This window comes from Tupaia chinensis, unplaced genomic scaffold, assembly GCF_000334495.1.
Source record: "Tupaia chinensis unplaced genomic scaffold, TupChi_1.0 Scaffold143584_1, whole genome shotgun sequence".
Taxonomy (NCBI): domain Eukaryota; kingdom Metazoa; phylum Chordata; class Mammalia; order Scandentia; family Tupaiidae; genus Tupaia; species Tupaia belangeri.
The window spans coordinates 2764450-2787865 of NW_006203430.1; the positions used below are offsets into that span (position 1 = coordinate 2764450).

General features: G+C 37.0%; 1 protein-coding gene across 7 annotated transcripts in view; it reads left to right on the forward strand.

Annotated features, from left to right (window-relative positions):
• The window catches only part of PTPRM (protein tyrosine phosphatase receptor type M), a 732676-nt gene that overhangs the window by 337981 nt on the left and 371279 nt on the right, over positions 1-23416 (forward strand). For all 7 annotated transcript variants that reach the window (XM_027766560.1, XM_027766561.1, XM_027766562.1 and 4 more), the window contains 3 exons: positions 206-315; positions 10418-10619; positions 14265-14367. In XM_027766560.1, coding sequence (XP_027622361.1) covers positions 206-315; positions 10418-10619; positions 14265-14367 — 415 coding nt within the window. The remainder of the gene's footprint in view (positions 1-205; positions 316-10417; positions 10620-14264; positions 14368-23416) is intronic.

The window sequence follows — 23416 nt, forward strand, 5'->3', positions numbered from 1 at the left end:
CTGCAAGGGTGATGTAGCTAAAATGGTGTTAGATTTCAGATAGTTAAAGTTTTGGAGTTTAGATTTTTAAAAAGAAAATTCAAAGTATCTCTCAACAATTATTAAAATCTTGTGCATAGATAAAGAGTTAAAACCTACCTAAACTAGAAACTTCTGCTTTATTTGTTTGTTTATTACTCATTTATCTCTCCCCACCTTCATTTAGTCCCAGGTGCTGTTCCTACTGAGTCCATCCAAGGAAGTACCTTTGAAGAGAAGATATTTCTTCAGTGGAGGGAACCAACTCAAACATATGGTGTCATCACTTTATATGAGGTATATACATTTGCTAGCAATTTAACTTTTCATTATAATTTCTAATGATCATCTAGGCTACCTAGTATTTAAAAATACATAATGGCATACTGCTATTTAAGAAGTTTAATGCTTACAATAGCTATGTTTATCTCATAGAAGCAAAAATTTTAGAAAATAATTTTAATGTATATATTTACAATGAGCAGGATGTTTCCAGATAGTATGTTGTTGCATGTTAAGACACAGCAAAACATTTTTTAAAGAGCTTTTATTAAAATCAATGAGCATTTTTTTTTTGAGAGGTTTTAGCTACCGTGTGCGCTCGCCAAACAGACAGAGAGAGACAGAGAGACAAAAAGCAGGAAATCACCCCCCAGGGGGGATGGCCACGCCACAATCCCTTCAACTCCATTCTCCTCTCAGGATCTTGGGCATGCACACGCACCTGGCATGAGTTTTAAGCCACCGGGTCCAGGACTGGAACCACAGTCGACTACATGGGAGTCCAGCGACATAGCCATTACACTAACTGCTGGTCCCAATCAATGAGCATTTTTAAAATAAGCATTTATTAGGAGGCAACCATACAATCCTATTCTTACTTTGCTAAGAAATATCTTACTCCTGAATTGTAGAAGAATGCTGATTATCCAATTAGCAAAGTCAATAAAAATTGTCTCAGGGTAACAATAGAATAATGTCTTTTGATTTCTTAGTATTACAAAACATCCTTTCGACTTCTGTGACATAGTTTTGTCTACTGAGGCATATCAAATAGTTGAATGATAGATAGCAGAGAAGAATTTGATGAATTGTTCAAGGAAAAATGTAACAGCAATCGCAGGGTGACATTCATCACCACATCTGTGTGAGCATCACTTCACTATGCCTATTGTCATAGAAACAAGCAGGTGCATTTTTTTAAGCTAGCATTTATTTGAATGCAAATTCAACAAAATTATATGTTGTAAGGTTTCTAAAAATCGTGGCAGATCCTCATATGGAGCCTTTGCTTGAATACCTTTCAGAACTACTGACAAAAGCCTGTGCAGATTAGCTGTCAGACAGTAATCACTGGTAAACCCCCTTCTCTGACCCTACTAGCCTCACATTTATGTTTCCTTATACCTTTTGAAAATTGGTATTGAAATACCAAAAAAGAAATTTAATTGAAAGCAAAATGAAGAAAGATAAAAAGGAAAAAAGTTGATTTTTGGACTGTTATTGATGCTTTTCATCAGCTGCTTTATTGTAATAGAATTGAGTGTTATAAAATTTGTAGCTCAGTCTGTATAGAACTAAGCTTTATAATTGAATCAAGCAATTTATTTATTTTTTTTCCCCAGGGATCAAAATCTTCTGTTAATATTTTTGACCCATGACTTTCTTTAAGTCTCAGGATTAGGAATTCTTACCTAAGAATAATGACATTTTTTTTTCTAGAAAAGGCATAGTCTTTGTATTCAACTTTAATTTCCAAGAAATAAGTTTACTTTTCTTGAAAGCCACATGTTGCTATCTAGGTAGACAGAAAATAAGAGCCAGATTCCCTCTTTCAATGCCATTGGATGTGCATTTTTGTGTGATAAGTAACTTTGCCATAGAAACAATAATTCAAAGAAATAAACCATTCATCTGTCGGATTCAGCAGCCAGGATAGCGCAGTCAAACAATGATCTAAGTGCTAGTATGATGGGGAAGCATGAATTTGCCATAAATCAGGGTCTTAAAAAGTATTTTACAAGTTGAGCAGGTCAGTTCATTTTTCTAGGTACCAAAAGGAGAAAAGTCCAATGTGTGAACCAGAACTACTGGGTTGTCAGAAAAGTCACGATGACTTTTTGAATAGAAAAACAGAAAAAATACATCATGACTTTTACAACAACCCAAAATTACTAAGTATGAATTTTCTGGCCACCATGTTTTCTAGGAGGAGATAGGAAGGGAGTTCCCCAGTTCTTTAGGGCCTTTGGTGGAGACTCAGGAAGGAGGTCTTCTTTGGTTGAAACATACCTGCATGTTATAATTTATAATTCACCAAGCATGTGGTAGCATTTATAGTATAGAGGGGACTTCAAAAAGTTTGTGGAAAGTGGCATTAAAGTGCAACTTTATTCTGGCACAAAATAATTTTGAAATTCATGCATAGTTTTTTCAGAATATATATTTTCCAGGGACCAGCAGTTGGTGTAATGGCTATGTCGCTGGACTCCCATGTACTCAACCGCGGTTCGAGTCCCAAACCCAGTGGCTTAAACTCATGCCGGGCACATGTGCGTGTGTGCCCAAGATCCCGAGAGGAGAATGGAGGAGAAGGGATTGCGGCGTGGCCATCCCCCTGGGAGGTTATTTCTTGCTTTCTGTCTCTCTGTCTCTCTGTCTTTCTGGCAAGCGCATGCGCCCTGTAGTGAAAAACCTCTCAAAAAAAAAAAAAAAAAGAGAATATATATTTTCCACAGATGTTTTGAAGACCCCATGTATATACTATTCTACTGAGACTAAAGACTGATGTTCGAACCAGACTTGATCCCTTCTCTGGAGGATCATAGTCTTTAGAAAGAGACAGCATACTGAGGAAATTCAGTAGTTTCCCCAAAAGGAGCAGAGAACTTACAAAATGTATTTTATCATGAGTCACATTTTACTATAGAAAAAAAATGGAAGGTGATGTAAGTTATTATGATTGAAACAAATTTTAGTAATAAATGACACAGATATTTTGTTAGGGCAGTTAGTGCACTTGGATAGTTATTGAAGGAGAGAAGAAAAAGTAGATCAAATGTAAGTATCGTAAATGAATATACTACAGGTTTAGGTGATTCATTCCTAAGTTCTCTCTTCTAGGGCCTCTTATGAAAAATACACCAAAGTATTAATGACTGAAAATGTTGGCAGCATCATATTTTCTAAGAGTTATGAAAATTTGGGAACCAGCAGTTAGCGTAATGGCTATGTCGCTGGACTCCCACGTAGTCGACAGCGGTTCGCGTCCCAGACCCGGTAGCTTAAAACTCACGCGGGGCACATGTGCGTGCATGCCCAAGCTTCCAAGAGGAGAATGGAGGAGAAGGGATTGCGATGTGACCATCCCCCCTGGGGGGTGATTTCTCACTTTCTGTCTCTCTGTCTCTCTGTGTCTGTCTGGTGAGCGCATACACCCTATATCGAAAACCTTTCCAAAAAAAAAAAAGAGTTATGAAAATTTGCAGCAAGATAACATTTTTTTTTGTATATTATTTGTTGCTTCCTTTATACTCTTCTAACTTCCATCCTAGGCCTTCCCCAAAGTAGCCTTTTCTTTCAGTTTTCCATTGTCTGGCTCTAACCCTTCTCATGCCTTTTCTTCCCACTCCAACCATTTAATCTCATCAGAATTATCTTCCTGAAGCCTAGGTCTGATAATTACACCTTTCCTCAACAGCTATCAAAATCTTTCATTTTGTCAAGTTGTAAGTGTAATAACAGTTCTATAGAAGTATTCAAAATAAAATATCCTTGCTTTGAATTTCAGTTTTTGGAGATAACTACTATTAACAACTAGATGCATGTCCTTTCCAAATTTTACAAAGCAGAAAGTATAGTGCAAGCTCATTTGTGAATATAAATGAATGCAATTTCATATACGTTATGGCATATAAGACCCTCACATCACATCATACAAAAGTAAATGCAATGATCTAAACACAAAAGTTAAACTTATGAAAACACTAAAAGAGAGGCTGGTGGGTGGCTTGATGGTTAAGGGTGCTGGGTTCCCACATGATAAGACTACAGTTCAAAGCCTAGACTTGGCATCTTGCTTTCTCACTTCTCTCCCACATGTGTTCTCTCGCTCTCTTGCTCTCTCACTGTCCCTCTCTTATGAAATTAAAATAAATAAATACATTTAAACAAAATAATTCTTTAAAAAAATCAAAACACTAAAAGCTACAGGAGGACATTTTGATCTTTCTGAGCTTAACATAAAACCCAGAAGTCATCAAAAAAAAAAATTGACAGGTACAGTTATATAAGAATTTAAACTTCTAAATAAAAAATGGTACCATGAAGAAAGTCTGAATATAAGCACAAGACTTGGAGAAATTATTTTCAAAATTTATAGTAGTCAATAGGTTAGTGGTTGTAATACACAGATTTTATACATATTAATAAGGAAAAGAAAAAAAACACCTTTTTAGGGAAAAAAATGAGCAAAGAATAAGAGAAAACACTAAAAAATTGTCCAGATGACATGTAACCTACCCAGCCTTATTAGTGATTAAGAAATGAAATAAAACAAGTACTGAAAAGTTTACATTTCTGTAATAACTAGTGTTAGTCAGTGATAAGGAGAAATGTGTGCAGCCATTGACCATCAATGTAAATACATACTTTTCAACCTCCTTTTGGACAATTTGACAGTCTCTATGGCAATCCAAACATTGCATATCAAGCCTATTGCTAGAAGTGTATCCTTCAGTAATACTCCCAGATCCACAAGGGTCTATCTCCAAGACTTTTCTTTGTATTGTACTTCACTTACTTACCTCTCAATTGTCAACCAAGTAAATTGCAGACTCCTGGTCATGAGGGTAATACACTAATAGATTTTTTTTCTCACATTTATGTCTTTCTGTCATAAGAGTGAGAGACAGAGACAGAGAGGGAGGGAAAGACAAGTACCTTCAACAGTATGTCCTGCTGTGATCACCTCCAGCCTTCTCAGCCAGCCAGCATCACACCAAGCATGTACAAGTCAACTGAGGAACCAAACCCGCAATCCTCCACATGTGGATTCAGCATTGCTTGGGTAACTCTGTTACCACTCTGCCTCCAAGCCTACCACTAGATATTTATTTATTTATTTATTTATTTATTTATTTATTTATTTATTTATTTGTATTTAGTATGAGTCAGATATTCAAAGAAGACAAAAAGTAGAAAAGAGAAAGTCCTTTCTCTCCTAGAAGTAACAGTTCTATAAGCAGTTAACTATAGAAAGAATGAAGTAAGTACCAAACTTGAGCCCTCATTCTGGGTGAATAGGAGTGCCAAGTTCAATTTTGCTGGGATACATAGTAAAGCACAATGTTCTGTACTTGTTGACTGATTGGTCTATTCATGAATCAAGAATTGAAGACATCTTGAGATCCTGAGTCTGGAAAACTGGTTCAGTTAGACACTATTGAAGTAAGAATTTAGTGACCATATTAGGGAGCTTGCTTTCAATATTCAAGGCTTTCCATGATATAACCTCAATTTATAATTATTATTTCATCTCTCATTATTTTTATCTTGGACTACAATGAGCCATGTATACAGACCTTTCTGTTCTCTTAAGAATTTTCTGAATTATCACAACACCTTCCTTTTGTTAATTCCCCCATGCTGGCTGGAGTTACAGTCAATGCACACTCTCTAGAAGAGTTTTATTTCCTCATGGTCGAAGATTGTATGTTACTCTATTTGGTTTTCTATGAGTATCTCAGTTTAGAATTTGAGACTAAAAGTTGAGATGGTGAAGACAATTTTAAAAGATTTCAAGTACTTGCTTGTAAATCAGAAATTATCCAATAGCAGCAATCTATTCCATTTCACATGGATCTAACCCCACACATGGTGTTAGTGTGTCATTTTGCTTTTGACATGGGACATCTTATAAAGATACCTCCACCCAGTGCTGAGGCAGCAATATTCCTTACAGGGGCTACATTACAATTTCTTCAACCCTCAGCCAGTGATCCAGTGCAAGTGTGAAAGCTTTCTCAAACTTCCCTTCTGGGAGTTTCCTGCTGTACTTAAGTATGTATTAAGTACTTAATAGGCACTAAATAAACATCTGCTGAATGAACACATGAAAAAAGTGAAGGCCAAAAGAATAAGTATATTGGGTTTGAGCATGGAGGTAAATTGTGTGCCCTTTTGAACTACTCAGGCCTGCAGATTTTCACTGAGTATCGATGCCATGGCAGACAGTAGCATTGTAGCACTGGTTGCCTTTGTTCCTGAGGAACTTTTTTTCATTCCTAGTAGTCAGACTTCCAAGATTCTTTCAGTGGGCTTGAGGGGGAAATTCAGGAACTCTGACACTTTGCATACAACCATATGCATTTGTTGGGAGAGAGAGAGAAGATATGAAATTGTAAGATTGCCTAAATTAGGGTATATGTATATTTTTTAGGGTTAGGGAAAATAGAATCTATAACTTTTACACAGTTATCAAAGGGTAATGGCTAAAAGACAACCAAGAACCTCCAGAGTAGCTCATCCTGCAATTTCATGACTCTGAGCAACTGAAACCTGCCAACCCCAAGGGAACAGCAAGGGCTTGAGTAGAGTATTGGCTAGCAAAGCCAAGATCCCACATGCAGGAGAGTGAGTGTTTACAGGAGCATGTGCACACACCTGTTCTCCCCAGGAGGCTTTTTAGGAAAATACGTACTGAGTGCCAAACATTTACTGATCACAGTGGGATTAGAAAGAAGACTGAGACATCACTCACTCCTCAGAAGGGAGCTACAATTATAGGAAATATCCCAATTCCTCTCGCATATTTAAATCTGATTTATGGCTAAGCAAGAGATTTTGAAGCACTCTGCGATGTGTTGCCAAATGAATTGTATAAACCCAGTTGCAATGACAAGCATTCTTCTGACCTAGTGATTGTAGACCAGAGGCAGAAGGCTTTACTAGTGAGCAAAAGTGTGACTCTGCTTGAGACACACATGGGTACTCTTTTGTCCCAATCTCACCCAAACTCTTAACATCTTTAAAACCATTTCCTTCTTTTGTTTGTATGTGTAATGATATACAGTGAATGAATATAAAATAAATAAAAACTTTGCCTTTTTAAAATATTTTCTTTCTTTCCATTCCCCTTTGGCTTCTGTATCAGCTTTCTTTTCGGACTTTCTCCCTGCTTTCCTGACTCTTGTGTTGGCTCTTCTTCCATTCTCGTATGTTCAATATCAGTGCTCATTAGGGCACAGTCCTCGGCCCCTTCTTTTTTCTCTCTAAGCTCCCTTCCCCATTAATCTCACCAGTTCCTAAACTATCACAAAACGTCAAGGCTTATCAACCCCCAATTCTCCATTTCCAGCCTAGACCTCTCTTGGCTTTATGTCATATACATAGGTCCATCTGATTGTTATCGGAACTTCAGACCTGGTATATCATCCAGCTATAAATTTCTCCTCATCTCTTCCATCCCATTTCAACAAGTAGGACAATCATTTGTTTGAAAGTCGAACATGGAACCTGTCCTTAATTTCTCCCCCTTTTTCTTACATTCACTTTACCACTGAGTTCCATTTATTTTCATTAAAAATAGCCAACTTTTTTCATTTCTTGGTGCCTCTACTGTCCCATTTTAGTCTGAACCACTCTATTCTCTGGTCTGTGCTATAGCTCTCGGCCCTGGATTTCTCAGTAGTTCCTACTTCCTGTTGTCCCCTCCCATCAAATCAGTTCTCTACCTAGTTGCCAAGGTGATCTTTTTTATTGTAAGCAAAAATAAGATCATTTTTCAAACTTCAGAATGTCCATAGGGTCCCCCATTATATGTACCAAAGCTTGTTATCTTGGGTACAGAGCACTACATGGTGTTACCCCTGACCACCTCTCCAGTCCCCCAGGGGTCACACAGACCATCTTTCTGTTCATTCACTGTGCTCAGCACCCCTGGCTTCACAACCAGAGTTCATGCTATTCTTGCACACAGTCTGATGTATCTGGCTATTTCACAAAGTTCTACTCTCCTCTACTTAAATAACACCTCAGTGGGCGCTTCCCTAACCATTCTACTTGGCTGTGTATATACCCACGTGTCCCCATCACACTCTTCTCTCTGTTCATTTCTTCTATGCAGTGTAGAGCCTTCAAAATATGCATGGAAAATGCAATTAAAGTACAGGTTTATTTGGGTGTAAAAAAATTTGAAATCTCTGCATAGTTTTATCATAATCAAATTTTTTTTTTTTAGTTTTTTTTTTTTTTGGAGAGATTTTCACTGTAGGGCGCGTGCGCTCGCCAAACAGACAGAGAGAGACATAGAGACAGAAAGCGAGAAATCACCCCCTAGGGGGGATGGTCATGCCGCAATCCCTTCTCCTCCATTCTCCTCTCAGGATCTTGGGCACATACGCACACGCGCCTGGCGTGAGTTTTAAGCCACCGGGTCCGGGACACGAACCGCGGTCGACTACGTGGGAGTCCAGCAATATAGCCATTACGCTAACTGCTGGTTCCCTCATAATCAAATTTTTCATGAACATGAACAAGAAGACTAATCTAGCCCTAGTGGGCAGTGCTAGCTCATAATTTCCTTATACTGTGTCATAATTCTTGGGTCACTTCTCCCTTTCATCCAGGCTGGTCTCTCCATTAGGACAGTATGATACCTAAATCACTATGTGAGACCTCAACTCAGAACACAGTGCTTGGCACATCAGAGGCACTCAACTAACATGTTTTGAATGCATTCATGAATGATTGAATAAAGCGTGGGGAGCAATTATGTTGTCACAGTTTAGATCTGCCTTCTTTGAACTCTCCTTTGTTCCTGGAATATCAGGATGGAGAACTAATGAGGGAAGGAAGCGCACAACAGCTATGTGGCTGAAGTTCCTCCTACAGCAGCTGGGTGGTAGATCTGGTCTTATCTCTTCTTGACTTCCACACAGGGGAAGTCTGTTAGAGGGTTAACAACAGATACATTGCCTGACTCTGGTAGTGACATATGCTGTAGTGATTAATATATACAGCAAGCATTTTCTTGCCAAAGCTTAGTTGCTTCAATCTAAATATTCTTTCAGAGAGGTCTTCTTAATTGTAATGACATGGTATAAGAAGAATGAATGTCAATAATCGCTTCATATAATAACAGTGTTAGCATTCATGCACATAAATTATAAGTAAGTTTACCTGTTTAAAAGCAGAAAAGTGCTCAGTTTTGCAATTTAAAACTTTTGAATATGCCACGTTTAAAAATTAAATCATTATCACCAGGAGAAGTTAGTAATCATCACTAAAGTGCATGTTCTTGAATAGTTGATGAATAACTCATAGTGAAATTCTATAAGAAGTCATCTCAAAATGCAGAATTTAAAGGTACCTATGTTATTTTTATTTTCAAACAGTCAAGACTCATCCAGCAAGTGTTGAATCCCTGTTATGGGGCAAATATCATGGAAACTAGAGCTACCATTTGATATGGCAGCCAACACTCAAACATGACAATTTCAATTTTAGTTTAATTAAAATTAAAAGGGGACTTTCAAAGTTTGTGGAATATGAAATTAAAGTATAAATTTATTTTGGTACCAAATATTTTTTTAAATCCATGTATGCTTTTTTCATAATAAGCATTTTCCATGAACTTGTTGACAATTTCCTCCTCATAAAATAAAATGTTCAGTTCCTGCATTTCCCTAGCCAGAATCTAAGCTCTCAGTAGCCACATGTGGCTGGTGGCTACCATTCTAAACTAGTACAGAATCTAACATTTCCATTATGACTGAAAGCTCTGTTGGCCAGCTTTACCCTAAAGGGGGAAAAAAAAAAAAAGCGAGAGAAAGAGAGAATCTGACCCATTATGAGCACTCCATTCATATCATCAGCAACTACTGGCATGTCTGCAGGATTTATTTTTGGAGCAGTTGCCTTTGCCCTTTGATGAAAATACTTCTAAGTATCCTTGTTCCCAATAGACAATAATCTAATTCAGTGCTAAATCAAATTATATGCACTAGATTAAAGATGCGACCTTACCCTTGACAGAGCCTTGTCTGTTTGAGCTAGTTGTATATTTATTTTGTTATTTTATTTTAAATCAATTGTAATTGTGGTCTTACAAAATGATATTTTGAAAGCAAACTTGAAGGTATTAACTTAAACCTGAACTCATCCTTTATATTCTAATCTACTGACTTAAAGTTCCTCTGTCTATAAAGCAATAACTCATAAGGGTTTTGGCTGAGTTCCTGCACCCCTCCACTGGCTGCAGGATTTGAAGAGCCTAAGTGAGGAGGAGAGCTTATCACAAAGTGTCTGACAGTGCATACATCAGGAGGGTTTATTGGATAAAGATGCAATCTAGGTCCATCTGCTCCAGATATTTTATCACATTCTTATTCTTTTGCAGATCACCTACAAAGCAGTCAGTTCCTTTGACCCAGAAATTGACTTATCCAATCAAAGTGGAAGAGTTTCAAAACTGGGAAATGAAACCCATTTTCTGTTTTTTGGACTGTATCCGGGGACTACATACTCCTTTACCATCCGGGCGAGCACGGCTAAGGGTTTTGGGCCTCCAGCAACAAACCAGTTCACCACCAAAATATCAGGTATTGCACATTCATGAGTATGTCTTTTTTTGAAAAGACACTTCTGTACATTTTTATTCCCATTGTTAAATACACAAAGCTTGTCCAAACTAGCATATTTTATTCAAATTGATACTTTGGATGCCTAAAAATAAGACTCATGAAGCTAAGTAAAATAGTGCAAATCTTATCATTTGGGAGCTTCAGGTCCTAAAACAGTAGCCACTGTTAGAGCAGCTGGTCTTGGAGAGGTAACTGTGGTTCTGTTAAGGAACTCTTATCCCTTCACAATCCCAAATTACCAAAGCAAATGTTGGAAAAGTCTTTGCAGTGGGCCACGAACGAGTGAAAGCCCAGCAGAAAGGCAGTGTCATGTAGATCCCACTTCTGGAAGGATCAGCCTTCCTTGGTAGCTTCACCATTAGCACCTTCCCATCCTAAGAGAGAGGCAACATGCAGGATGGCACTAGGCACTTAAAGTTTGCAGCTTTTTGCTTTTGGAAACACAATTGTGCCATCCAACAAAAGACGTGATTTGAGAAATATTTCTGGGCATGTTCAACTGTGCAGAAAATGTCTTTGTACTTCACACTAGAGGAAATGAAGTTGCCATCTGGTATGGGATATGTAACAGCTATAAACAAAATTCCATGAACATTTTTTTTTTTTTCTTTTTGGGTATGAGTGGGGAATTATTTTAGGTTTGACTTTGATTATTTGGGTTAGGCATAGGTAGGGTAGAAGTAACTTTTTATCAGCCAGGTTAGCTCAATCATATTTATTCTGTGTATACACACACACACACACACACACACACACACATTCCTACATTTTTCTTTTGTGTGTGTATGTGTGTGTTTTTTCTTTTGGAGAGGTTTTTGCTATAGGGCATGTGTGCTTGCCAGAAGACAGAGAGAGACAGAGATACAGAAAGCGAGAAATCACCCCCGAAGGGATGGCCATATTGCAATCCCTTCTCCTCCAATCTCCTCTTGGGCATGCACGGGCACTCACCTGGCATGAGTTTAAGTCACCAGGTCCAGAATTCAAACTGCAGTTGACTACATGGGAGTCCAGTGACATAGCCATTATGCCAACTGCTGATCCCCTTCATTCCTAGTTTTGAAAAAGCTTTTTTTGGGATTAAAGGAAAGAAATGTTTTAACAAGAGTATTATAAGTGTTATGCTAGGTTTTGAGGGAGGGAGGTTTGCAATTTTGTTTTTTTCTAATATTACATTTTTTGTTTGTTTTTTTAATTTAACAAGAAAGAGAAAAATTCTCTTGCCAGGGTCTCGACCATGTTGCCATTCTCCTGCCCCAACCTCCCAGCTAGCCAGGATTACAGGCATATGCTACCATTGCCAGTCTGTTTAGGTTGGTCCAGGAACTGAACCTAGGCCTACCACGTTGCTCCAGTATAGTGTAGCCATGTCCTCACTTGCTTACACCACCATGACTGGACCTAGAAGTTTGTTTATAAGCCATTATAATTTAAGGTGTCATTTTTTTTTATCTTTTTTTTTTTTTTTGAAGAGGTTTTTGCTATAGGGCTCGTGCACTTGCGAGAAAGACAGAGAGAGACAGAGAGATAGAAAGTGAGAAATCACCCCCTGGGGGGGATGGCCACGCCACAATCCCTTCTCCTCCATTCTCCTCCTGGGATCTTGGGCACAGACGCACACGCACCCTGCGTGAGTTTAAGCCACTGGGTCCGGGACTCGGACTGTGGTCGACTACGTGGGAGTCCAGTGACATAGCCATTACGCTAACTGCTGGCCCCAGTGTCATTTTTTATTATATGAGATTTTATTTATGTACACAAACTTGACTTGAAATTTAATGTATATTTGTTATTCAGTATAAAACATTAGGTGATAGGGACAGTACAGAGAGTTGCAAAAGAGAAGGAAGTCCTTGGGAGAAAAGAAAGTAATGGGAGTTGTACAAATAGGTGGGTAGAAACACAGGATTTGAAATCAGAAAATCTGGATTCTAGTTATAATTTTTCCATGGATTTCCTCTTTGATTTGATCAATGAATTTACTTACCCCTTTATTTAAATTAAGATGTTATTATCTAGGGCATTCATTTATCACAGGGATTTATGGAGAAAATATATGTCAATATGTAGACCTCCAAGTACACTTTAAAAATTTTCGTTGGTGAAAACCATATTTCAAAAATTATTATTTGAAAGAGGGTATTTTATTAAAAAAAATTAATTTACTTTTCCCATTTTTATAAGAGGAAAAGTTGGATCAATATTAGTTTGAACATTGTTAGCATAGCAAGTTCACATAATTCTATCCAAAAGCAAAGAAACTTGACATTTTAGTTAGCCTGTGCATGCTCATCAGGGTTAACTATTTGATTTTTATCCTTTTTAAGAAGTTGGGTTATGGGCCCTATTTTCTATTTCATGGTCCTAAGAGAGGGAACTGCTCTCATAGACAAAATGTGTTATGAATTGGAGTTAATTTTTAATGAAATTAGAATGAATTTTTAATGCTGGAAAAATTCAATCAATGGAACTGAGAAATAACTCATGTCTGTTACCTAAAAGCATGCATAAATGTGTGTGTGTGTGTGTATTTATATATATGTGTATGTGTCTATAAAAACTAAATAAATATATGTGTGTGTATATATATATAGACCATTTTAAAAACTATATTTGAAAAAAAAAAGTCTCTAGCTTCCTCATCAGGTACCTCCACCTGTAGATTGTAGAAAAATAGTGTACCTTCCCACATCACAGCTCCATCTAATGATTTTTCTTGTCCACAGAGAGAGCGTAATTACTGAAGCACTCTGTCATCTTATCGTAATAAGACTTAACAATCTAGAGAAAAAAGAATGCCAGGAAGCAGTCTTGGAAGTAGGACTCACATTGGAGAACTAACATTTGTCAAATTACATTTGTCTGACTCTCTCTCTCTCTATTATCTCTTTGAATTGCCATTATAATCATAGAGGGTAGTTACCCCCTATTTTGAAAGAAGTCGAAACTGAAGCTCCAGAGATAATTTGCCTAAGCTTTTACACTGGTTAAAACAAAACACAAGTCAAACTCACGCTGTTCTTATTTCAATTCCCATGTTTTCTACCCACATGCTTTCCTGTAAAGCCCACTTTTGTCACAGTTACCTCCAGCAAGTCTCCCTGGTTCGTCCTACCATTCCCGGATAGATCTTTGGTACATGGGATACCCTGACTTAAAGTAGATAGGAGAACTGTGAAGTTTGATTTTGTGATCCAAATGATTTTCTTGAATATGCATTTTAAGTTAACTTTTTATTGATGATATTCTTTGCACAGAGAAGTGCACCAATTATAAGAGCACATGCGATTCAATACGTTTCCACAAGCTGACTACTCCCATTTAGGCAGAATACAAATCAAGAAGCAGAGTATCACTAATACACCTCCCAGGCCCCCCTCTTCCTCTCTCCCAACTTTAACACAAGATGAAAGAGGTCAGTACACTGGTCTTAGCAACTGTCCCTGTTATTCTGTGTAGGCGATGTATTTAAAGTTCACTCAGGGTAGCTGTAATTTAAAAGTAAGTGGACTATGTTCTTAATGTTCTGCATAAAAGAAAGTGGAAAATAAACTAAGATAAACCAGACATAACAAGTCTCCCATCTTATGTCTTTTTCCCCAGCACCCTCTATGCCAGCGTATGAACTTGAGACACCTTTGAATCAAACTGACAATACAGTGACAGTCATGCTGAAACCTGCACACAGCAGAGGCGCACCTGTCAGGTACAAAGCAGAGGGGTGGGCAGACTCTAGAAAGAAGGAACCTAAGATCAAGTTAATTTCTTCAGTGTTTTCTAGGGATTTGCTGCAAACCTCAGCCAGTATGTGAACTTGTGTCTTTGTTAGATCTAATTAAAAGAACTGACTGAAGAAATTGTAAGGGCTTTGATGTTAGGTGATCAAGTGCTATTTAAAGCATTTTATTCTGAAGCAAGTAGGTTACACTTTTAAAAATAAGAAATAAAGCCCCAGTCTTTTGAGAAGGTGGCTATACTTATGAAAGGCAATCTGCCTGGGGGCAAATGACATTCCTGTCCTGAGCTCTGTTCTTTAAATGGGCTTTTGGGGTTTTGTTTGTTTGTGATTTTATGTCATTTACTTTTAGTAAATTGGATAATTTCTCAATTGAATATTAATATAAAATTTTTTAAAAAGAGGTGATTAGAAAGAACATTTTGAAGTCTTTATTTGAACAGATTTAAGTTTATTGCTAACATCTAGGCCCAATTTCTTATTCTATGATGATTTGTATAGCTAAGAAATGACAAAGTATAACTTTTACAGTGAATGAATAAAATAAATTTATTCTTCCTAAGAAGGAGCAAAGGAATGCCTGAATAACTCTTGAGTAGGAACTTGTCATAAGCTCATTAATCTACATAAATGAAATTTATACTTATTTCAGAGGGATTTAGATATTTTATCTTTGTGTTATGAAAGTAGATTCCCTTCAAAGTAATCTATTACTTTGAATAGTATACTCTCAATAAATGTTTATATTCACCATCAATGCTATATAGGGTGTGTTTCTGTGTTCCTTTTGTAGAATTTAATTTCATTAACCTTTTGAAACCAGGCTCTGTTTAATCATGTTTCATTGCAGTACCATGGGGCAATCAGACCTCTTTCTACTTGATAAAATATATACACGTCTCAGTTCACAAATTCAAAAGTAAAAACCAGATAGTATTAGTTGATAGTGAAGTCAGATAACATTAGGATCCAATCACAGACATTTTTATTTGAAAAAGCTACAAAAATTTATGAAACAATTTTTAGTTTTTTTCTGGTGAATTATGCAACATAGTAGCTCCGGTAAGGGATTTATGCCTGTTATTTATGGGTACAATGTATGAGAACAGAGCACTGTGAAGTACATGTAAAAGTCTAGTCCAAGTCTAAGATCCCGTTATTGCTGGAGGCACTACCCAGGCCCTGTGCGGTGATGTGTACTACACGGTGCTGAGCGACTGCACCAGTCCTATTAGCCCAAGACTCATATTAGCTGCTATCCGAGACACAAGTGTATCTGTGGCAGAGCATCAAAATGAAATTTATTAAATGACAGTTTATACTCTGACCATCAGCTTGGGAGTGTCATTGTTTTCTGGCCATTTTAGTTGCCTGGACTCAGCAATAACAAATCATTAAGATAAGACTCAGTCTTCTCCTGCAGAGCCTCACAACAAAATGCAAAGCTAGAAGTCACCCAGCTCCGAGGCTAGACTGAAGAAAGCTGACATTCTAACCATTTCTCAAATACAGCTAGTTATTTCCTTTTCTGCTTTATACTTACACATGTTCTATTCTAATTGCATCTTCCTTTCAAACTCTTTATAAAAAAAAAAAAAAGGTTATTTATTCTTTTCTTCCAAGGGGACAGGCACTCAGCAACCTCTACAGGGTTTTCATGGACAGTCTATCCATAGGCTCAGCCAACCCTGGGTTACAGGCTCATGTATGCCCAGCATATTTAGGGAGGTCGCTGGATATAACTCTGGAGCCCTCCCAAGTGGGATCAGTCTTCCAGAACATGTTATTTTACCTCTATGCTACAGTCAACACTCCTCTTTAAGCCCTTTTCACCAGACTTCCAGTTATGTTTTTGTAATCCTCTTTCCAAGTTCAGTTGGTTTTGTTTGTTTGCCGTAAGGCACATACACTTGCCACAGAGGAAGAGGAGAAAGTACCTCCTCACTATGGGGAATGCTCATGTCACAGTCCATTCTCCACCACTTCTTCCTCTTTCAATTTTTTGGGCATGCACACATACACACTCTCAGTGTGTTTCTCAGGCCACAAGGTCTACAATCAAATTGCATAGTAGGCCATTTAAGATTCAGATGCCTTCACCAGCAAGCCATGGAGCCAGCCCAATTTGGTCTTTTCAATCATAACAGGGTATATACATATGCAGGAGAGAAAGGGAGTGAAGCACCTTCCATAGGGCTTAGTCACACAGTGATCCCCTTCCTTTAGTCATCTGGGATCCTGGGCACACACCTGGAACATTTTCAGGCCAATCAGGTTAGGTACCAGTACTGTGGTAAAAAAGTGGTGTCCAGCTCTGCAATCTGGTTCACTACTGACTATGCCATAGGTGCTGGGCCCCAAGTCTAGTTTTGAATGATATCTACTTGGGCAAGCTACCTCAGCCCTGTCCCCCTACCTTATCCTATTAAAAAGTAAGGTGCATTCTAACCTGTGGTTCATTTTTTTTTCCCTGTCATATGCCTAACCAAGTTTCGTTGTTGTTTGCTTTTCCATATTTCTAGGTAGGATATTTTTTGGAGACTTTGGAACCTTAATAGTTAATTTTAGATGTCCAGAGTCTTTCTACTCCTATATATATGAAAATGCAGGTCTAAATGCTTGTCTGAGTCCAAAGTACTTACCTTTTACCACAGACCTTGTATTAGATCATCAGGCTCAGCTCTCTAAGTCTACTAAGATTTCAGTTTATGTTGTCACACCCTCCTTCACAGTTGATATAACACCCTTGTCTCCAGGTTCCACACTCTTTTGGTTTGATTAAATATCATCTTGTTATTTGCTAAATGTTCCTTGAATTTGCCAGGGTAACTTTGCATTCTGCCTCTATTATGCGTTCTTCTACGGTATTAGTTAACATCTTGAAATTAATAAATTTACTATCTATGTTCATTATTCAGATTCATAATACTGAACTCAAGATATCTAAGACACTATTTAGTACACATTACAGGAAAACCCACTAAAAATAGCACCTTTAGGCTCACCTTGTAACACAGTAGTTAAGTGTTGGGCATTGGGAACTGGATTCCACGTGGACAATAGCAGTTCAAGTCCCAGACCCAATGACTTAAAAAACATGCTGGCCATGTGTTTGTGCAAGCCCAAAATCCTGATAGAGGGAAGAACAGAGAGGAGGGGATTGTGGTGTGACTGTGTTCCTTGGGAGGTTCTTTCTCTCTTACTCACTCATTACCTGGCAAGTATATGGGCCCATTGGCAATTTAAAAAAGAAAGAAAGAAACAGGGAGACTAACATGGGTCGAAGCCTCTGAATTCTGGCAAAAGTAAATTGATTAATTGATTGATAGATATTCTATTTACTGGAAGGAAGCCTGTCTTAAATAGGTAAATTATTTTGCCACAAATTTGAGAGGTGAAATTATAATCACTTCATTTCTTAAGAGATTCTCTGGGGACTGGCAGGTGACATAGTGGTTAAGGCACTAGACTCCCCTGTGGTTGAACATAGTTTGAGTTCTGGACCCGACAGCTCGAAACTCATGCTGGGCACATGTGCATATATGCCCAAAATCCCAAGAGGAGAATGGAGGAGAAGGGATTGTAGCATAGTAACCCCCCTGGGGAGTGATTTCTCACTTTCTGTCTCCCTATCTGTCTCTGTCTCTCCAGTGCTTGCACATACCCTATTGCAAAAATCTCTCTCAAAAAAAAAAAAAGAAAGAAAGAAAGAAAGAAAGAAACAAAGAAAGAAAGAAAGAAAAAGAAAAAAAAGAAAGACAAGAAAAAGAGCTTAATGTTTTTGTCTTTAGTTTCATTTCATTTTGTTTTGGTTTTTGGGTTTTTTTTTTGCAGAAAAATGGATATTCTATTTAAGAGATTCACTATGTAACACATAATAATGGAACTGATGATGTATTGGATAGATGGAAGAACAATATATCTAAAAAGTCTAGCTTAGAAAAAAAAATCCATAGTACTCACAAACTAAATGGGATATATTTAAATTCTCAGTTTCACTAAATGTTTAGAGGAATAAGAACTCTGATTAAGGAATCATATGGACCTAAAATATAAAACCATAATGTAGATTAAAACATTTGAACACATCTGGAAATTTGCAAAATGCACATGTAATCAAACTGCAATACAAGAAAGCGTTTCTCAAATGATAAGATAAATACTAGAAGAAAGTGGAGAAATGGAAGTGAACATCTGTTTGCTTTCCTGGGTTTTGCACAGTATGATGTGTTCAAAAATACTGTCATTGTATGATTTCCAAAACCCATTCTTTCAATTGATTTGATTTTCATTTAATCCATATTCATTGGTGTTGAAAATTCAGTTGTACTTCATTTATGCACTTCACTAAGTAAGGTGGTTGTGTATTGATTTCACTCCAAACACTCAACTTGGTTAATGCAGATTCTTGAAATTGCACTAAACTCTCAATGCAAATGATTGTTGTCTTTTTATTGATTAACACATCAGCTCTGTCACATAAAATTATTTAAATTCTGAGATGGTCAGAAAGAACACAAATTCCATCATTCCAGCCAGTAAACTAGAACCTAGGGCAGAATTTTAATATCTGTTCATGGATTCAATCTTTTTTTTCTGTAATAAGACAGGGAAAAGCTTAATTTTCCTTTACTCATTTAGAATCACCTCATTTCTCTCTTCTCCTCTCCACTGTTCATTACATGCAGACACAATCCAACAGAGAAAACCTTTGTAATTTGGCAGTAACAGAGCAACTCTAAATAAAGGATGAGCCTTACAAAACTGTTGTGCTTTTTTTGCACAGCAAAAATGCTCTGTGATTTTAGTCTTATTTTATGTATACATGTGTGTAAACATATATGTGAATATACACACAGACACATATTCATTCACATATGCATGTGAATATATGTACCCACATACAATCTGCAGTGTGCAATATTTCTCATAAATTATGTTTTATACCTTCTGATATCATACAGCTGGGGACTCTGTGCATTAGGTAATGGTATTTTCAGGTAACTTTCATTTTCTTTTTTATGTCAGAGGACACATTTGGGTTTGTGTGCACATATGCATGAGAGAGAGAGAAAAAAAGAGGATTCTCTTGCCTCAATGGATTCTCATGCCTCAATGCTTTTTCCTCATGCCTCAATCTTTTTCCTCCAGTTATTCATTCTCTCATGATCCTGGGAATGTGTGCATGTACCTGGTGTGCTTTTTAAGTCCAGGAGCAGGAATTCCAAACCTGGTCAGCCCTGTGGGATCCAGCTTCCTCTGTGCAGCACTTAAACACTGCACCATGGAGTCAGCCTGACCATTTTCTTTGTTCTTAGGGCCTTGTTGCTTTAGTTTCAGAACTATATGTCTTCTTAGTTAAGACTTCATCCTTGAATATGGTATTTACTTCAGTGAAATGTCTGGTATTCATTTAAGTGAAATTTTATAAAATTATCATTTTAAATACTCATTTTTTAAATTATTCATTCAGGCGAAACTGTTGAGTAAAGATAACATCCTTTTAGATGTCTGTCCATGGGGATAGACAGGGGAGCAGTAATCACATCAACAACTAGATGTTAAAACTGATTCTTAAACATGCAGATGCAGTTTTAATGTATGGCAGCCACTTTGTTTATCCAGTCTGGAAAGCCCCAGTTATTTTAATTCTGTGCTTTTATTGTCATTGGTAACTAATTATATGATGGTTGTTCTTGCAGTCGAATGCTTCCTCAACAGTTATATTTAAAAAGTGACTGATGAATAGTTTCTGTTGCTCAGGATCAGAGCCAAAATCTTAATAAGAACTTCACTAACGTGAATGGGAAAAAAATGAAGGCACAAGAAATGGAAGAAATACTGGGTCATTGGAAAAGTCATGAGGCATTTTTGCATAGAAAAAGATAGAAAAATACATCCTGAATTTTCTGACAACCTAATAGATTGCTTTACTTTTTTTTAAAAAAAAAGGTTATTTCCTAAGTAAGTCACATTTCAAGTACAACAGGAACTATTTCCTGTCAGTAAAAGGCAAGCATGAATGTTTTATCCTTCAAGAGTTAACTAAAAACAAATGAAAATACTTGTATCATAGAACTACTTCAGTTTCATATACAAATCAGGAATTCATTTATTTTATACAATATCTCCAGATTTTTATTTAATCAATTCTGCCTTGAATTTATTAGCATAGTGGGCTTTGAAAATGTCTCTTTTTATTTACTACTCTCTATCATTTTTTTCTGTATGCCCTTTGTCTTACTGTTACCTAATTATTAATTCTTAGATATTAGTTAATAATTAGGAATAATTAATAATTCCTTTTTATTACTAGGAAAAATATATCAAGACCTCACAGTAAACTTTTAATATTTCCTGATTTACTCAAAGTAGTCATCAAATATTCTTTGGAGGACCAGCCCTGTATCCTATGGTTAGGGGAGCTGGATACCACATAGCTGACCATAGCCTGAATCCTAGCCCTCATAGCTTGAAAAATACTGCAGGCACAGGTACATATGTTGCATGCCCAAATCCCAACAAACTAAAGAAGTGGAGGAGAAGGGATTGTGAAGTGACCATGCCCCATTGAGGGGTTCTTTCTCTTTCTGTCTCTCTCCTTGTGTCTCTGGAGAGTGTACCCACCCTCTGGCAATTAAAAAATGTATATTCTTTTGTAAAAAATTAGACATAGAGTTAAATACAAATTAACAATGTTATTTTTCTCATTATCCTGCTTCTTCTTTGAAAAACCCATGCTGTATTCTTAGAAAAAGATAAAGGACAAGTTTTTATTCTGTCGAGGAAAAATAATTAGTAAAGCAATTGTATTTATTTTCAGAAAATGTGTTATACTTTCTAAAAATTTTTCATTTGGTCCTGGAGCTATATGGGGAGTCAGATTGTTCCTTCTATAGCCATCCACCTGTCTACATATTGCCAGCTGGTTAGCCAGGCACTTTGTTCTTTTTTTAAGTTTTTATTTCCTTTATGAGAGTGAGAGAGAGAGCAAAATAATGAAAGATTGCACCCTCAACAGAGTACCACACTGCAACTTCCCTCCCAACTCTCCCAGCCAGCCAAGTTCATGGATGCAAAATGTACAGTTGGCCAGAGAACTGAACCCACGATACAGATGTAGCATCACTAAACAATGTGCTACCTGTGCCACCAAGCCAGCCTGTTAGCTGCTTTGTTACAGGGACTCAAATCCAGGTTGTCTCTAAGACTGTGTGTTACCTTAGATGGGAAAGTGAAACAGGACAGAAACCATCTTTAGTAATGAGAGACAGCAGATGATTGAGCATTTTGCTTTAGGAACTTTCCTGTAGTAGATTTTCGATTTTCGGTATAAAATTGATTATGGTTTAGAAGTTGGAGATTGTTAAGTATAAACCTGAGATTTTTTAAAAGGTGGGTTTGTGTTGTTGTTGTTGTTTTTTAAAGCAGCAACAACCCATTGTTGTCTCCCTTGTTTGTCTTCCTGTCTATAAGACCAGTGAAACTTTGCTTCCACTGTCACCACCTTTTCTTCATGCAAGGAGCCTTTGAGCTTGCCAACCTAATGGGGTTCTTGTGAAGATGAAATGAATGGACATATTTAAGATGCTTCTAGTGGCTTTATACAAGCTAAACGTGAATCTATGAAAAAAATACATCATGACTTTTCTGATGACCCAGTACATAAGGAGTTGCTCTTGTTGTGCAACTCCATAGACAATACCTGTAGGTAGTCTGTGTTACTTCTAAGATCAGTCCTGGCCTTCTAGCTTTTTCTTTATTTGTATCTCTTTTATTCAAATCTGATTTCATGAAAAGTATCATTTTACATGAAAACTAAATTAAGGATTTAATGATTGCCTCTATCAACAAAATCATAAATAGAATTTCTATAAATTCTGATTTCTCCAATGCATTTTAAAATTGGATGACATATAGCAAGTTGTGCATTTGCAAGTTTTCAGCAATTGATATCATAAATAAATAGTGCACTGCTTCATGACTACAACTCTACCCACCTCCCAAGATTAGTTAGGTATTTCTCTGTTTATCTAAGAACCTAATGATAATTATTATTAACTCATCTGAATATACTTCACCATAAAACAAAGGAAACTGATCTGTTTATAACCACCCTGAAAGATTACTCTGCCACACAGTGAAATGTGACATACACATGAAGGACCATGAGACGTGTTACTTGTGTGACTCAGTGAAGTCTAATATTCTGTTCACTTTTTAAGAATCAAATTTTTCTTCCAGTTTACCAAAAGAAGGGCATTGTGATTTAAGTGCCATTTTATGATACTTCATTTTTTATTTCATTTTTCTTTATACATTCAATCACATTATTTAGCTTACAAAGTGAATATTTCCACATGTGAACATACCTCCCTAGTCAAGTTGATTAAAAAAATGTATAAAGTTTTCTTCAACAGATAATACCACATATCTTTGTCCCATTAAAGCTTTGCCTCTCTATTTTTCTTCAAAATGTCCTCCCTCAGACTCTACTCTTTCACAAACTCTGTATCTGCTATTTACATTCATTTACCTTGTTTCTGTATCCTTTAGTCAATCAGTTTCAGTCATAGAGTGCGGATACTCAGTATATATATTAAGTGGGGACATACAATGTCTCTCCTTCATAGCCTGACTTGCTTCACTCAACAGTAAATCTTCCATATTCTTCCACTTTCTGTCAAAAGCCAGGGTTTTGTTGTTTTGTTTTTGTTTTTTAATGGCTCAAATACATAGAGTATATGTGCCACAGTTTTTTAATACATTCAGCTCTTTGTGGGCATTTGGGTTGGTTCCATGTCTTAGCAATTGTGAAGAGTACTGCAATAAACATCAATGTGCAAGCATTTTTCTGATTAAGAATTCTTCTGTCCTTTAGGTAGATACCAAGGAGTGGGATTGCTAGATCATATGGTAGTTCTATTTGTAGATTTTTGAAGAATCTCCAAATATTTCTCCACAGTGGCTGGACCAATTTACATTTCCACCAGCAGTGTAAAAGAGTTCCCCTTTCACC